Source organism: Pieris napi, chromosome 9, assembly GCF_905475465.1.
Source record: "Pieris napi chromosome 9, ilPieNapi1.2, whole genome shotgun sequence".
NCBI lineage: Eukaryota > Metazoa > Arthropoda > Insecta > Lepidoptera > Pieridae > Pieris > Pieris napi.
This window is the reverse complement of record NC_062242.1, coordinates 422,088-439,098: the sequence shown is the minus strand read 5'-3', so window position 1 is coordinate 439,098 and position 17,011 is coordinate 422,088. Positions and strand designations below refer to the sequence as shown.

Genomic DNA, 17,011 nt, shown 5'->3' with positions numbered 1-17,011 from the left:
TAAACAAAATAGTTCCAATAACTCAAATTTTTAACGGGATTTTAAAAAAAGGAAGTTTTCACTTTTGCCATTCATACTCGTATATGATGGCATAATATTTTTTATTAAATGTCGAATGTTTAAATATTTGTGCACGCATTTCTTGGAAACTTATGTTGGCCTAGTAGCTTCAGCGTGCAAGTCTCATACCTGAGGTCGTAGGTTCAGACCCCAGCTGTGCCAATGTACGTTCTGTCTATTATGCTACTACTACATCTACAAGGTTATACAATTTCACCTACTATAAATCCCAATATAAAATCCTTTGTTTTTCTAATGGTTGGTACAGAATAATGTACCTATATTGTTTATATTAATTAAAGGAAAGAACTAATTGTATATACGCGGAATAAACAGAAAAATGTACTTTATATTTTTATTTCGTTCAAGAACATAAAGTTTATTCAAAAGACATACTCAAAGATATAAAGAAACAAAAGCCAGTGTAAATCGCGAGCAAAACCATAAAAAGTTCTTGATAGAAGTGATAATAAATTTTGTGCTGTATTGGAACGACAGAAGAAACATAAACGAGGATTTCAGAGGATCAATCTTCACCAGCTATCATTTCTTGGAGGTGGTGGACTGGAAATTAATTAAAATATAATTAGAAATTATACAGAAGCGATCGACCAGTATGAGGCTTTCCAAAGAACAAAGGAGCGCCGTTTCAATTACGTTTTAGATATTTTTGAATAAATTACAATGTTCTTAGTCAAATGGTAGAAAAATCGCTTAGACTTTCCATAATTTTCACTAAAGTTGAATATAACAACAATTGTTCCCTACTTAAAAAAAACCTTTCTATAAGCGATAAAAATTTACGAAATATTAAAGTTGTCGTATAAATATTTGCCTTTTCCCAAAACAGTAACTACAGAACACGAAGGAATGGAAATAGCATTAACTAACTTTGTGTAAACAAAACTAATACCATTTGATTTGTAATTTTTATTGTGTGGAATTAAAGTGGCATTATTATTATTATTATAAATAATAAAATATATATTTTGAGTTACATAGTACTCACCCTGGAGGGGCACTCCAGTTATTGTCATCACAAACCGCCGTAGCTGGTGTGCCTTGCTGACTGCTGAGAAAGTGAAAATTATGTTTAGTGAGAGACGCAGCAGGAGTAGCTATCGAAACTTTAGTTTCAATTTGAATACATACATAAAACTATTGTCAACAAAGAATAATTTCAATTAGCCCCATCGTAGTTTGTAGAATTTCAGTAAAGCCTTACAAACGGCAAAGTATTAAATGGGATTTCCAGCTTACCTTAAGCTTGTGAGGTTTAAAGTTTCTAATGCTCTAATCTTTTTGCCAAACGATCGCCACAATTTTACACAGAGCGGTGTCAGTGTGGTGAACCAGAATATACCTAAGAGGACGCCGCAGAACCACCAACCGTGCTGAAAGTTACATTTTATATTAAAGCATACATCTGTTGGTCCTTATAAAAGAGCACTAAGCAGCAGTGTTGGCCTAGTGGCTTCAGCGTACGACTCTCATCCTCAAACTCGTAGGTTCGATCCCCTGCTGTGCACTTTAGTCCTATGTGCGCATTTAACACTCGCTCGAACAGTGAAGGAAAACATCGTGAGGAAACCGGCTTGCCTTAGACCCAAAAAGTCGACGGCGTGGGTCAGGCCGATCACCGACTTGTCTATTAGATTGACAAACAATCATGAAACAGATACAGAAACCTGAGGCCCAGACCTAAAAAGTTTGTAGCACCACTGCTTTTTTATTTAAAAAGTGTAAGTCGCATTTTCTGTGTTTTAACAAATTAAGTAAATAAACTAATCTTTATTTCCCTCAAGATTTTTATGTAAATCGCAATATTTTCTAATAGAAAGAAAGGTTTTAAATTATTTCCAATTACATATTTAGAAAAGTCTTATAAAAAAAATTACGACAAAGTGCAAAAAGCATAATTTGTAAGAATAACGAAAGTAGGATTTCTTTGGTCAGGTTTACTTAAAAGAAAAGGGATACTTTAAAAGCTTAAAACAAAAACAAGGGCGGATTGATAAAACTTTGCGCTTCTAACAGGATCCCAACTCATACTCACTTGTATAAGCCTATAAATAATTTATGAAATGTTTCGTAAACACCGGATGAACTGGCAATTAATTATGTTTGACACATTGATCAGCCTTACATATTTGGACATGATATTGAGACTAAATTAATATCATGTCAAATATCATAAATCATTTATTGTTTTGTAACATGTTAATTTAGTTGAGGTATTAATATAATGTGACTATGTCCGCGTAGAATTATATAGGAGACATTTTGAACTTAATGGACGATGTTAAGACTTACTTTATTGATTATTCAATGTAGCTTTTTACTTAAAGACATAAATATATGCTATAAATACATATTGAAAAGGAGTTAATCCTATTTACTTACCAATGAAGCGACGTATTTAGTACATAATAAGGACCTTATCGCCGAGTATACAGTGAAAAGCGGCCGACACTTTCCCGCGTGTTTTCCGGCAGAGGTCAACACGTGTGTCCGCCAACCGGCCGTGTGTGACACCAGCCGGGACACAAATGTCGACACTTTCTGTAACATTTTTTATCAAAAATACTGTTTATTTTAGTTTAGAGATATTTGAGGTGTGAAAATTGACCAACTTTAATCCTAATAAATAATATAATTTTATTACTTGCACTGTATTTGTATGTGAAATTAAAATACGTTACCATTAAAAATAATACGTTTTTTTATTAATGGTAAAAAGGGGCAAATTATAAGTTTTGGAATATATTTTGTTTTGTTTCTTTTGTAGGTTGTATAAGCGGATTACAGATACGGATTTTTAAAAAATTTTACAACTCATCTGATGTTAAGTGATACCACCGCGCATATTATTGTCAAAAGCCTCGCAAGTGAGTTGCAGCCCTTTTAAAAATTGACACGCTTTTTTATAGAACAGGTGGCAAACGGGCAGGAGGCTCACCTGATGTTATGTGATACCGCCGCCTATGGACACTCTCACTACCATAGGGCTCGCGAGTGCGTTGCCGGCCTATTAAGTATCCGTCGATAGTCATACTTTATTAATACAGAATCCCAACTACATCTTGGTGTCTGTTACCTTTTTGTATAATTAATTGAAACATCTATTTCTGGCATAAACTATAGTAAAAACTATTCTAGGAGAGCTCGTAAATCTCGTTTTTAGCGAAATTTTGCGGTGAAATAAATTTTGCACCATTGAACAATGCGCAGACCACGAATCTGTCGTTTTACCTACAAATAATATTCCAACTTTGAAAATGTATGACTTCAATTGTTTCCATTTTACTAATTAATGAATTCATCGACTCCTGGTTCGTAGAACTACTTCAAATAGGTTAGTCAATGGACACGTTGTTTATGTAAACAGACTTAATAGATTTAAAACAACATCTTCACGGATATAATTGCGTGTGTATGTACTACTTTTAATGGTCCAGTGAATAGGCTATCTCGCGATATATTTTACAACAATCTTCCTACTTACCGTAATTTTGTGTGTCACGATCTTTATGAGGTTTAAGTTTCTATTTAGTTTTAGTTCTTTTTTGCTGTATGATCGTGATCAATTTTTTCCTTGCTAGAGTTATTTAACCTAACATGAGTTAAGTTACATATGTTTGTTAATAATTAGAAGCGCAAACCAAACGTTAGCAATCTTACATTTGTAGCAAATAAAACGTCAGTTTAGTAATAAATGTGCCCTTTAGTTTTTCATACACTCATAAATTGTAATAGAACGATCTCGAATCCGATAATGTCTACTACACTTATATTCTTAATAGGTAACAGAAGTCTCACTTAGATTTACGAACCCTTAAATAAGTCAAGTTAGTTTTTTGTCAATCCAGCGTCGCAACCCCACTTATTAATTTTATGTTAGTTATAAGCTCATGTTTTAAACGATAAAAGCCAGTTTAAACCCAGTTTTAAACAAAGCGTTTCATTTATTTGGATATCCCTCCAACAACCGCCACAAAACTTAACTCTAGTTTGAAATTTTTATGTATCATATATTTTTTGTGTATGTAAATTTTGTGAAGTCATATTTTTTTGTATATTTTAAGCATACATGTTGTTTTGGGACATAATTAATAAATGAATCGTGTAATGTTATCAAAAAAGCTGTGTATTATGTGTTTGTATACATTCTTTATTATATTTCTAAGAAACTGACCTTCTGCGCGATGATATGCCCTTGGTTGTTGATATAAAACTGCGCTGTATGAATGTGGCTGAGGGAAATGTTCAATTTCCTTCGAAATGGAATCAATTGTAGTTCTAATTCTGTCAGCCTAAAGACTAGATTCGCTCGCAGCTGTTCCAGTGGTTTTATGTTCGCCGAGTGTAATTTTTGGGTTCTTGAAGCTGAAAGAGTACATTGGAATCGTTCGCTGGAAGTTATGTCTTAAATTATTAGGTATTTTGAAATCTGGAGCATTTTTATTACCTACTGCGAATATTGGAAGTCAAGAGAGTGGCATTCCTAAAATTCCAAAAATGTCTTATCAAAAAGTTTAAACGAAGTTCAAATATGTTTTTAAAATATACCCCTGTGGTTATATGGACAAAACACTTCTGTTTGCATGTCCCTAAGAGTATCTAGGAATAATATTTGGTTTAAGACCCGTTTTAACAGCTCTTTTCTGTATTTAATATTGCAAATTAAGGAACAAATTATATAATTCTTCATTTAGCTTAGCTTGTGGATTCTATGCGATTCTTTTCGACAAAGCCAGTAGAACCATAGTTAACGTATATTTATAAATGCAAGTAAACATCAAATAGATACCTAGAGTTTCCAATCTTCCCGCAGTAGAGAGGTCAGTGACCTGAGCTGCGACGTTTTCCAATTGGTCTATCAGAGATGGCAGGTCTTTCCCTACCACTGGACCATCGTATTCTAACCTAAGTCATGTCATTTGAAAATTATATTTTTGTGGTCATCATGTTCCTCTTTTCTGGTTTATCTCGAGAAAGGTTTTAAGATGGAGTTTGCATATTAATATATATACATTTGTATTTAGTTTATACCACACATACACTTTATTTATCTTAACTAAAAAGTACGTAAGGTCGGATCTATAATATTTTAAAAAGCATCAGCTTTGTATTACTTTAAACCCAACCGCTGAAACCGATTTTGATATAGTAGTTATCTCACACAAAAAGTATTATGTACTCTAATATATTATGCTACTCTATCTTACTATGTTCATAAGCAACTATCAATATTATATGAAAAAAGCGTACGCTTGTATGCTGTATGTACAGTGATTCGAGACGTATATATTTCAAAGATTAAGGTACAAAGTAGAGAAGAACGAACGTGTTTCCATACCTATATTTGGTCATATTAACATCCGATATATCAAGTATATCGTGTAATAGCCGGTTAAAGTTAAACGATATAGTTTTGAGGAAGCCCACATCGATGGCCGATGAGAGCCGGTCAAGGTCTGCCTGGAGTTCCTCCCATTCGAAGTACGACGTCTCCTTGTTGACGTCCAACATCTTGTCCAGTTGAAAGACTACGTAGGCTGGACGATTTTTCTCGCAGTCCCTGTATATTTCAAACATTAGGCCTGATACATGCATACGTGGGTATGTTGTAAATGTATTTAAGCTGGTAACTTAAAGCTGCAGTACATATAGTAATGAATCGATTTTTTTTAATGTGCCTTTAAAAATAATCAGTACACACATAGTGTGACCCCGTGTTTATTTTGTTCGGTATCCAAAAATTTAACATATGTAAACTGACCTCAAAACATCTCTGACGGAGACTTCAATGGTGACATTTTCTAGTTCACGTAGTAACACATCGAAAATTCCCTCGTTGTGTTGTAAAAGAGGTGAGGGCCGGTCCAAGAGGGACGACAGAGTGCTGTACTGAGGCGAGTCCCACAACGCGTGACATATAAATACCTGATATTTAAACATTTTTAAGTTACTGTGATGACATAGATTTTTTACAGATTCGAAAATCATAACCTGAAAGCGTCAAAAAGGATTGTACCGCTTAAGATTCCTGCTTATTTCAATTAGCTTCTATATCCAGTTTAGACACATAAACAATAGCCTACATAAAATTAAATTAAATTGAGTTGATACCTAAAAACACACTCAAAAGTTTTAATACATTTTAAGCGCCTTACATATTTTAGTACGCAAATCATTCAAAAAAACTTTTGCGCTTAGCCATAAATATTAATAATGTTAGGAATCGTTGTCCCAGTAATGGTAAATAATTTCGGCAAAAAATAATGAGCGGATGTAAAAGAAATTTACCTCGGCATGTCCCGCGATGAGGAAGGTGGCGGATATCACGCACCATAAAATGAGAGAGACCAGGCATAACCATAGGGATGATCTAAAATTACCTATTAGTTATTGTATTTATTGTTTTATATTGTTCATTCATATAGGAATAATAAAATAGACAAAACGTATTTTAGATTTCATGTTTTATGCAAATTTATAAATTGTAATGAATTATGTTATTGACAGTTTTGTATAGTATATAATTTTTTATCTGTAATGCCAACAATCTCTCAACAACAATAAATTATCTGTGAAAATTTTATCGATATTAATTTAACTAAGGGTTTTTAATAAAAATTCTCTTTTTTGCCGGTAACCGTATGATTACTTATTCAGTTGTTTAGTTTTTATCAAATACATTTAAGAAATATAGTTAAACTTATTCACTTACACTTGTAATGTCCGTTTTGCGTGAATTTTGGCATTTCCACAACCACAGAGCAGGGCAAAGAATATAAGCAGCATCACACAGGCGAAGGCTACCGTGCAGGCTGTAACACATATTCGATAATAATCATTTATTTCGATTAGATTTAGTTTATTAGTTTAATAATACTACCGATTTTAAACAGTTAATAATAATCATCATTTATGTGACTGTGGAATTATAGGTAAGATTTAAAATTGTGTCACAGCGCAAACTATTACTGTCGTTATTGACATTCAATACGTATAAGTGCCATCTGAATCTGACCCTAAGTCACTACTTATAAGTAGGGATTATAGAGCTTATATGGAAAAATACATTGAATATATTATTTATGCCGGTTCCTTACACGGCATTTATATTTCACGTTACGTTTCTGCTTCAAGACAAAATATACTTATAATACTTTATTTATACTGTAAATACACATTATGAAAGAACGTACCAAGCATTAGTATCCACCGCCAATAGTCATATTTCTCCAGCCTTTCCAGCCCTCCTTCCAGCTTATGAGCCAGACTGCGCAATCCTGATGTCAAGTGACGGACTATATTCTTCAGCACTCGTGCCGAGTTGTGCACCATTTGACGACGAACTTCTATGTCACGGATGACATCTGAAGCGCGAATTACATACATATATTACTATCTAAATTGTTTGCTTAAATTATCAATACAAAAAAGGAAATAAGTTTATGTCTAAGTACCACACGTTAACCATAATAATAATAAATGATAATCAGTGGCGCTACAACCTCTTTAGGTCTTGGCCTCAGCTTTCTGAATCTGTTACATGATCATTTTTATATCTAATAGGCAAGTAGGTGATCAGCCTCCAGTGCCTGACACACGCCGTCGACTTTTCGGGTCTAAGACATGTCGGTTTCCTCACGATGTTTTCCTTCACCGTTCGAGGAAATGTTAAATGCGCACATAGAAAGAAAGTCCATTGGTGCACAGCCGGGGATCGAACCTACGACCTCAGGTATGAGAATTGCACGTTGAAGCCACTAGGCCAACACTGCTCTACTACACACGTAAACCATAATATCATTAAATAGATTAAATACATTATCTTACATAAGAGAAAGTCTCTTGAGAATAATTAAAATATATCCTCTGTAAAATGCTTACCATCTCTAACAGATTCTGTCTGCACGAGAATGGCGGAAGGTAAGGTTTGGAACTCCTGCCTCGCCTGAGATATCGCTTGTGTTAAGTTCTCCACGCCCAGAGCACGCAGGTCTAATAGTTGAGGTTCATGAAGGATCTATTATTAAAAAATATATATTATATTAGCTCTCCAGTCTTATACTGCTTGTTTGTCAACAATGTTTCACAATGTTTGTGTGTTTTTGTTTTTCAATTTATCAAATATATTCATTCGAAAGTTTTATATGTATAAGAGAAAATAAAAAATAAAGTGTAAGAAGTATTATCAACTTAAATTATACAACAAAATTATATTTTCTAGAATGCTTTGTATTTAAACGGAATTATTATTTATTAATTAATTCCCGCACCAACACCAACAAGGCCACATATAACAAAAATCAAATAAAATAAAGAAACAAGTTATACAAATTATAAACAATGTGTGGCCTCGATAATAGGTGTAGACGGCGTGCACGAACATTATAATTAATATGTTTACAAAGATAAATCTTACAAAAAGTTTAAAAAAATTTAAAGCATAGAAAAGCATCTAAGAAAGTGAGATCAAAATGCCCTTCGGAAAGAATATCAAGATTGTACGGGCCCTGAAGCTGACTGCACATTCTAGACTTTCTATTATGGAGAGCGTACAACCCCAAAGTAGAGCGCTTAGTGGACATGACATATTAATTCGAGCAGAACATGTGAAAAGCTGCAAAGTCTTTGTTCTTAAGCTCCTCGTATTTGAATAGTAACCATTATTTTTGTTTGATTTGTGTAACTGTTAAAGAAATATGTATAAAAATCATGTCTAATTGTCTATGATCAACGACTGAACATGTCTATGCTTTTTTATGGAGGTAGTTTGATTAGGCTGTAGTTCTTTTGCTTTCAGCCTGGCAGCGGCGTGAATTTCTAAGATCTCAAGTGTTAAGTGCTCAACCACATAGGCAGCTAACTTTGTAATACAACCGATGTCCATATGGCAAAAATTGAGCTTATCATCCTTATTAGCTTTATTGAATGTTATAGAAGATATGGTGGTGAGAAACTCATCGTGTAATCGCAAATTTGGCCTGAATGGAGTGTGGATTAGATTTGATGTCTAGCTTAGCGACTTAGGGCTTAGGGTAGATATTATTACCTACCTGCTTTCTTAAAAAGACAGATAGCTGTTTCGCTATCATATTTTATAGAGATGACAGCCAAGAATTTGGCTAGACCCCTTGCTTCTATTGAGCAAGCATTAGATTATAAGACGTTGGAAGAAATTCCAAATAATATTTATTTAAATTAGATAATAGGACAACAGAGCACCACTCTTGCAATAATAAGGTAAGTATATTATGTGATAAAATTCATTCCCAAAAAATTATTGTGGTTCATCAAAATATACAGGGGATGAAAAATAAAGAATTAGAAATTGAACTATTCTTGAATAGTCAAAAAATAGACTTTTTGTGCATAACAGAGCACTGGCTAAAAAAATATGAAGTTTTGTTTAATTTTTGTAACCACAGGGTTGGTAGTGTGTTTTGCAGAGAAAATGCAATTCATGGTGGCTCATTAATCCTAATAAGTAAAAAACTTAAATGCAAAGAAAGAAAGGATATTATCAGCCTCTCTGTAGAACTAACTATTGAAATCTCCTGTGTGGAACTGGAGCAATTCATTGTTGTATGTCTATATTGTCCTCCATCAGCTGTCTATAATAATGTTGAAAATGTATTAGAGGAGATATTGTGTAAATTAGTAAAGTGTAATAAAGGGCTAATTGTGTGTGGGGACTTTAATGTCAATTTACTTTGTCATTCTAATTCAAGTGTACGCATACTTAGTCTTTTTCGTTCATACAATTTAATAAATCAATTTCATTCACCCACAAGAATAACAGCTAGCACCGCAACTTGTATAGATAATATATATAGTTAGCCCCTTTGAATATTTGTATTTTCAATAGATTTAAATCTGATCACACTGGTCAATGGTTTGAATTCCAATTAAGGAAACAAAAAACATGTAAAAAGAAGAAAATTGTGATAACTCCTATTACAAATGACCGTTTGGACAGATTTAGAGAAGCATTGGTCTATAGAATGCCATTTCTGTGTGGCAACTCATCCCCTAATAATTTATACAATACTTTTTTTGGATCATTTATTGATGAATTCAAGAAAGTATTTACTCAAAAGACTTTATTGGTCTCTGAGAAAACAAGTTTCTGTGACTGGGCAAATGAGGAGTTACACAGGAAAAGGTTAAAATTATATGAAATCTATGACGAAATGCAATATAACACTAGTGTGGAATTTAGGGAATATGTTAGGTTGTATTCAAATAATTTCAAAAAAGATTGCAAAACTGCAAAGTCTCAATATTTAAGTTCAAAAATAAAAAATAGCATGGATAAAGTAAAAGCTACCTGGAAAATAATAAATGAAGAATCAGGTAAAACGTCTGACAAACGAACTGATTATATGTTAAAAGTTAAAGGGAAGTTAATAAAATCTGACCCAGAGGTAGCTTCTTCTTTTGAAGAGTTCTTTACAAATGTACCACTAAATACGACCAAGTCCCTAGATTCTTCACCTGCTGCTGCGATCTCATTGCTAGAAAAATGTGTACCTGAATGTAATATTAAATTTCAGTTTAAACATATAACTTGTAATGATATCGTTAAAACTTTTAAGCTTATTAATTTAAAAAAAAGTAAAGATATATGGGGTATGTCAACAGTCATTTTAAATTCCGTTATTAATGTAATAAGCTCTGAATTGTCTATAATTTTTAACAGATGTATCGATTGTGGAGTCTTTCCGGACGAAATGAAATTAAGTAAGATTACACCGTTGTTCAAGGCAGGTAGTGAGTCTGATCCGTCAAACTTCAGACCTGTTTCCGTGCTCCCTGCGTTGAGCAAAGTTTTTGAAAAGATAATGCTAGACCAGCTTTCCTTACATTTTAATAAAAATAAACTCTTACATAATAAACAGTATGGTTTCACTAAGGGTCGCTCCACAATCGATGCCGGTGTGAAGTTGATTTCGGACATATTTAACGCCTGGGAAGAATCATATGATGGAGTCGGCGTCTTTTGTGACCTGTCAAAGGCCTTTGACTGTGTTCATCCTGATATACTCGTTGGAAAGCTTCAACACTATGGCGTTGATGCCAAAGCTTCCAGCCTGATGAATTCATATTTAAAGGGAAGGATCCAAAGAGTTCATGTCAATGGAGTCACCTCTCCGGGTTCGCAGGTATCAATGGGCGTCCCCAAGGATCGATTCTCGGGCCTTTCTTATTTCTGATTTACATAAATGACCTCCCATTCTTTGTCAACGAAGTTCATGAGATGGTATTGTTTGCTGATGACACTTCACTTCTATTTAAAGTGAATAGGAATAACGTATTATTGGACGATGTAAACAATTCTATCTCTCGTATAGTTAACTGGTTTAATGTAAATAACTTATTGCTTAATGAGAATAAAACAAAATGTATTAGATTTACAACTACTAGCGTAAAGCGAGATATTGGTAACCTGAAAATTAAGGACAGTGAACTAAACTTTCTTGACAAAACTGTTTTTCTAGGCATAACAATAGATAGTAAACTCCAATGGGGCCCACACATAGAGACTCTTTCGAATAGGCTGAGCTCTGCAGCATATGCAGTAAAGAAAATCCGACAGTTTACTGATGAGGACACGGCTAAAATTGTGTATCATAGCTACTTTCATAGCGTTATGTCGTACGGCATTTTACTGTGGGGTGCTGCTGCAGAGGTTCAATCCATATTTGTGCTGCAGAAGCGGGCTGTTCGGGGTATTTGTTGTGTTTCTCCGAGGGAGTCGGTACGGAATAGGTTTAAGGAATTAAATATTATGACACTATCTGGTCAATATATTCTTGAAGCCTTGTTGTATGTATGTTTGTGTGTTTTTGTTTTTCAATTTATCAAATATATTCATTCGAAAGTTTTATATGTATAAGAGAAAATAAAAAATAAAGTGTAAGAAGTATTATCAACTTAAATTATACAACAAAATTATATTTTCTAGAATGCTTTGTATTTAAACGGAATTATTATTTATTAATTAATTCCCGCACCAACACCAACAAGGCCACATATAACAAAAATCAAATAAAATAAAGAAACAAGTTATACAAATTATAAACAATGTGTGGCCTCGATAATAGGTGTAGACGGCGTGCACGAACATTATAATTAATATGTTTACAAAGATAAATCTTACAAAAAGTTTAAAAAAATTTAAAGCATAGAAAAGCATCTAAGAAAGTGAGATCAAAATGCCCTTCGGAAAGAATATCAAGATTGTACGGGCCCTGAAGCTGACTGCACATTCTAGACTTTCTATTATGGAGAGCGTACAACCCCAAAGTAGAGCGCTTAGTGGACATGACATATTAATTCGAGCAGAACATGTGAAAAGCTGCAAAGTCTTTGTTCTTAAGCTCCTCGTATTTGAATAGTAACCATTATTTTTGTTTGATTTGTGTAACTGTTAAAGAAATATGTATAAAAATCATGTCTAATTGTCTATGATCAACGACTGAACATGTCTATGCTTTTTTATGGAGGTAGTTTGATTAGGCTGTAGTTCTTTTGCTTTCAGCCTGGCAGCGGCGTGAATTTCTAAGATCTCAAGTGTTAAGTGCTCAACCACATAGGCAGCTAACTTTGTAATACAACCGATGTCCATATGGCAAAAATTGAGCTTATCATCCTTATTAGCTTTATTGAATGTTATAGAAGATATGGTGGTGAGAAACTCATCGTGTAATCGCAAATTTGGCCTGAATGGAGTGTGGATTAGATTTGATGTCTAGCTTAGCGACTTAGGGCTTAGGGTAGATATTATTACCTACCTGCTTTCTTAAAAAGACAGATAGCTGTTTCGCTATCATATTTTATAGAGATGACAGCCAAGAATTTGGCTAGACCCCTTGCTTCTATTGAGCAAGCATTAGATTATAAGACGTTGGAAGAAATTCCAAATAATATTTATTTAAATTAGATAATAGGACAACAGAGCACCACTCTTGCAATAATAAGGTAAGTATATTATGTGATAAAATTCATTCCCAAAAAATTATTGTGGTTCATCAAAATATACAGGGGATGAAAAATAAAGAATTAGAAATTGAACTATTCTTGAATAGTCAAAAAATAGACTTTTTGTGCATAACAGAGCACTGGCTAAAAAAATATGAAGTTTTGTTTAATTTTTGTAACCACAGGGTTGGTAGTGTGTTTTGCAGAGAAAATGCAATTCATGGTGGCTCATTAATCCTAATAAGTAAAAAACTTAAATGCAAAGAAAGAAAGGATATTATCAGCCTCTCTGTAGAACTAACTATTGAAATCTCCTGTGTGGAACTGGAGCAATTCATTGTTGTATGTCTATATTGTCCTCCATCAGCTGTCTATAATAATGTTGAAAATGTATTAGAGGAGATATTGTGTAAATTAGTAAAGTGTAATAAAGGGCTAATTGTGTGTGGGGACTTTAATGTCAATTTACTTTGTCATTCTAATTCAAGTGTACGCATACTTAGTCTTTTTCGTTCATACAATTTAATAAATCAATTTCATTCACCCACAATGGTATATGGGGTATGTCAACAGTCATTTTAAATTCCGTTATTAATGTAATAAGCTCTGAATTGTCTATAATTTTTAACAGATGTATCGATTGTGGAGTCTTTCCGGACGAAATGAAATTAAGTAAGATTACACCGTTGTTCAAGGCAGGTAGTGAGTCTGATCCGTCAAACTTCAGACCTGTTTCCGTGCTCCCTGCGTTGAGCAAAGTTTTTGAAAAGATAATGCTAGACCAGCTTTCCTTACATTTTAATAAAAATAAACTCTTACATAATAAACAGTATGGTTTCACTAAGGGTCGCTCCACAATCGATGCCGGTGTGAAGTTGATTTCGGACATATTTAACGCCTGGGAAGAATCATATGATGGAGTCGGCGTCTTTTGTGACCTGTCAAAGGCCTTTGACTGTGTTCATCCTGATATACTCGTTGGAAAGCTTCAACACTATGGCGTTGATGCCAAAGCTTCCAGCCTGATGAATTCATATTTAAAGGGAAGGATCCAAAGAGTTCATGTCAATGGAGTCACCTCTCCGGGTTCGCAGGTATCAATGGGCGTCCCCAAGGATCGATTCTCGGGCCTTTCTTATTTCTGATTTACATAAATGACCTCCCATTCTTTGTCAACGAAGTTCATGAGATGGTATTGTTTGCTGATGACACTTCACTTCTATTTAAAGTGAATAGGAATAACGTATTATTGGACGATGTAAACAATTCTATCTCTCGTATAGTTAACTGGTTTAATGTAAATAACTTATTGCTTAATGAGAATAAAACAAAATGTATTAGATTTACAACTACTAGCGTAAAGCGAGATATTGGTAACCTGAAAATTAAGGACAGTGAACTAAACTTTCTTGACAAAACTGTTTTTCTAGGCATAACAATAGATAGTAAACTCCAATGGGGCCCACACATAGAGACTCTTTCGAATAGGCTGAGCTCTGCAGCATATGCAGTAAAGAAAATCCGACAGTTTACTGATGAGGACACGGCTAAAATTGTGTATCATAGCTACTTTCATAGCGTTATGTCGTACGGCATTTTACTGTGGGGTGCTGCTGCAGAGGTTCAATCCATATTTGTGCTGCAGAAGCGGGCTGTTCGGGGTATTTGTTGTGTTTCTCCGAGGGAGTCGGTACGGAATAGGTTTAAGGAATTAAATATTATGACACTATCTGGTCAATATATTCTTGAAGCCTTGTTGTATGTCCAAAAAAATATAAACGATTTTAAAACAAATGGTGACTTTCACCAGTATAATACGCGAAATAGAACTAATTTGAGTGTACGACCAATCAGGCTCCAAAAGCTAAACCACTCCTTATATGGAAATTGTATTCGTTTTTACAACAAACTCCCAAGCGAAATTAGAGAATTATCACTAAATAAATTCAAAGCCCTCGTTAAACGAAAATTAATCAACAAAGCTTTTTATAAATTTGATAACTACTTAAATGATCCTAATCCTTGGGATTGAATTGCTCCAGTTCAAACAATTTGTATGACAATACTTGGCGATTAAAAAGAGTGGCGGAAAGTTTCTTGCCAGTTCTTCTTACCCGCTCTACGCCCTTGACTTGCGAACTGGTAGTAAATGTAAATTTACGATTAATTTAACTTGACGATTCAAAAGTGTACTTGGTTACCCACTTGAATAAAGATATTTTGAGTTTGAGTTTGAGTTTGACTCTGAAGCAGTAGTGGATATCTTGCTTATTGATAGGGCATTTGATGTCATTCCCAAGTAACTGGATAACTGGATAACATGCAGGAGCGGAGTCGCAGAATTGTTGCCACCTCTTCCATTCCTGCTATCGCACGCATACCCAGCTGGACCTAGTCTCAGCTAATAAGTCATAGTCTGCTAGGCTCATACTTAGATGGAATTTAACCTCGAAGCCTGTGCAAGACAAGTGTGTTTCGTCGGTAAATGCCAAGACATTCAGCCCATTGTTGAGAACTGGACATTTTTGAGATTTAGTGATGGCCACAAGGTAAGAACTCTTTCGCGTACAAAGAGTATGGTCTCTACGCCCTATAGGAGTCATCCCAAATAAATGTCAAGTATCACTGGTCAAGCGTCAGTCGTCACACAAAATGGCAATATAAACTTTTAGTTCTAAATTGGGATGGTTTATGTTACAATTTCAATAAAATCAACAAGTAGCAAGCAGCACCAACACGAGACTAGTGGTGCACGTTTTGGTGGGATTCAACGTTTGTCAACCTAAAGTCTACTACTACTGTCTACTAGCTTTGTTAAAGACGGTAACGGTTACTGAATGAGCTATAAAACTGAGTTTGGACAATATCAAAAAGTACAAAAGTATTATGGAAAAACATATGCATTTAAGTTATTTTCTGAAACTATTGTTTTAAAATCTTACTGAATCGAATTGCATTTGCAACTTCAGCGTATTCGTATTGATAGTGTCACACAGCGGGGCGTCCTTGGTGTTACAAAGCTTCTTCAAGTTGTCGATCTGTCGCCGTAGTTCTTGAATCCTGTCTGAGGCAACAGAAGCTAAACTTCTCGCCTTCATCGTGTAGTTGCGTAGAGATGTTATCTTTGATGACAGCTCCTTGCTCTCTGTAAATGCAATGTTATCGTCACATCGGCCTTGTTTTACGTCAATGATATTGTTTCTATTAAAATGTACGTTATACATTACAAGAAAATCATGTTGATACGCATAACTTTTTGTTATGCGTATCAACAGTTAAGGTTGTGTGATATTCGCGTCATATTGCCAAATTACAAAATATTACACAAATAATTTAATATACAAATACTACGCATATATTGTCACTAAAGGCTGTTGTATAAGTAAATATCGATAATTCATGACATTGAAAAAAATGTATTTGTTAACCTTTACCCTCTCAACCCTTTATAATGGAAAAATAATTTTCTATTCACCCTTAACGTAAGTGGAACTTCTCACGACAACTATTTTCGTAAAGAAAAACTGTATGGAAATACTGTTTATTCCACATAAAATTACATAAAACTATTGTACTGCTTATTCATATTTATTTATTATTTATGCATATTTATAATAAAACATAATCCTGACCTAACAGGTACCCCTAAATCGACAAGAATGCATAACTAATGAAAAAATTACACACGATTCAAAAAACTAACATAAGAAATTAATTAGGAAAAACATAATACAAATTTAAAAAATTAATGAACTACTATAGGCACTAACAATTAATTTTAGAATTAAAATAATTTTGTTTGTTCACTCAACGGACAATAAAAAAGTCGTTAACCTATGTAATTAGTTAACTAAAGTCGCACTTTGCACTAGGTGACCTGTTAAGCATAAACAATATAATCAGTGAAGAACTTTGCAGCAATCTGCCCCATGATTTGCATGAATAGTATCGC

The 17,011-nt window shown here is 34.1% G+C and overlaps 1 protein-coding gene across 6 annotated transcripts in view; it reads right to left on the bottom strand.

The window, feature by feature from the left end:
- Positions 1 to 401: 401 nt before the first annotated feature.
- LOC125052628 (prominin-1-A) overlaps positions 402 to 17,011 on the bottom strand; it is a 29,763-nt gene continuing 13,153 nt past the window's right edge. For 5 of the 6 annotated variants that reach the window (XM_047653578.1, XM_047653573.1, XM_047653577.1 and 2 more), the window contains 13 exons: positions 16,002 to 16,204; positions 7,963 to 8,098; positions 7,275 to 7,445; positions 6,794 to 6,893; positions 6,370 to 6,451; positions 5,843 to 6,006; positions 5,420 to 5,641; positions 4,871 to 4,986; positions 4,256 to 4,446; positions 2,464 to 2,622; positions 1,321 to 1,454; positions 1,070 to 1,132; positions 402 to 624 (listed from right to left, as the gene is read on the bottom strand). In XM_047653578.1, the coding sequence (XP_047509534.1) occupies positions 594 to 624; positions 1,070 to 1,132; positions 1,321 to 1,454; positions 2,464 to 2,622; positions 4,256 to 4,446; positions 4,871 to 4,986; positions 5,420 to 5,641; positions 5,843 to 6,006; positions 6,370 to 6,451; positions 6,794 to 6,893; positions 7,275 to 7,445; positions 7,963 to 8,098; positions 16,002 to 16,204 (1,772 nt within the window). In that variant the 3' untranslated portion in view covers positions 402 to 593. The remainder of the gene's footprint in view (positions 625 to 1,069; positions 1,133 to 1,320; positions 1,455 to 2,463; positions 2,623 to 4,255; positions 4,447 to 4,870; positions 4,987 to 5,419; positions 5,642 to 5,842; positions 6,007 to 6,369; positions 6,452 to 6,793; positions 6,894 to 7,274; positions 7,446 to 7,962; positions 8,099 to 16,001; positions 16,205 to 17,011) is intronic. The other variant, XM_047653574.1, reaches the window with a different exon arrangement.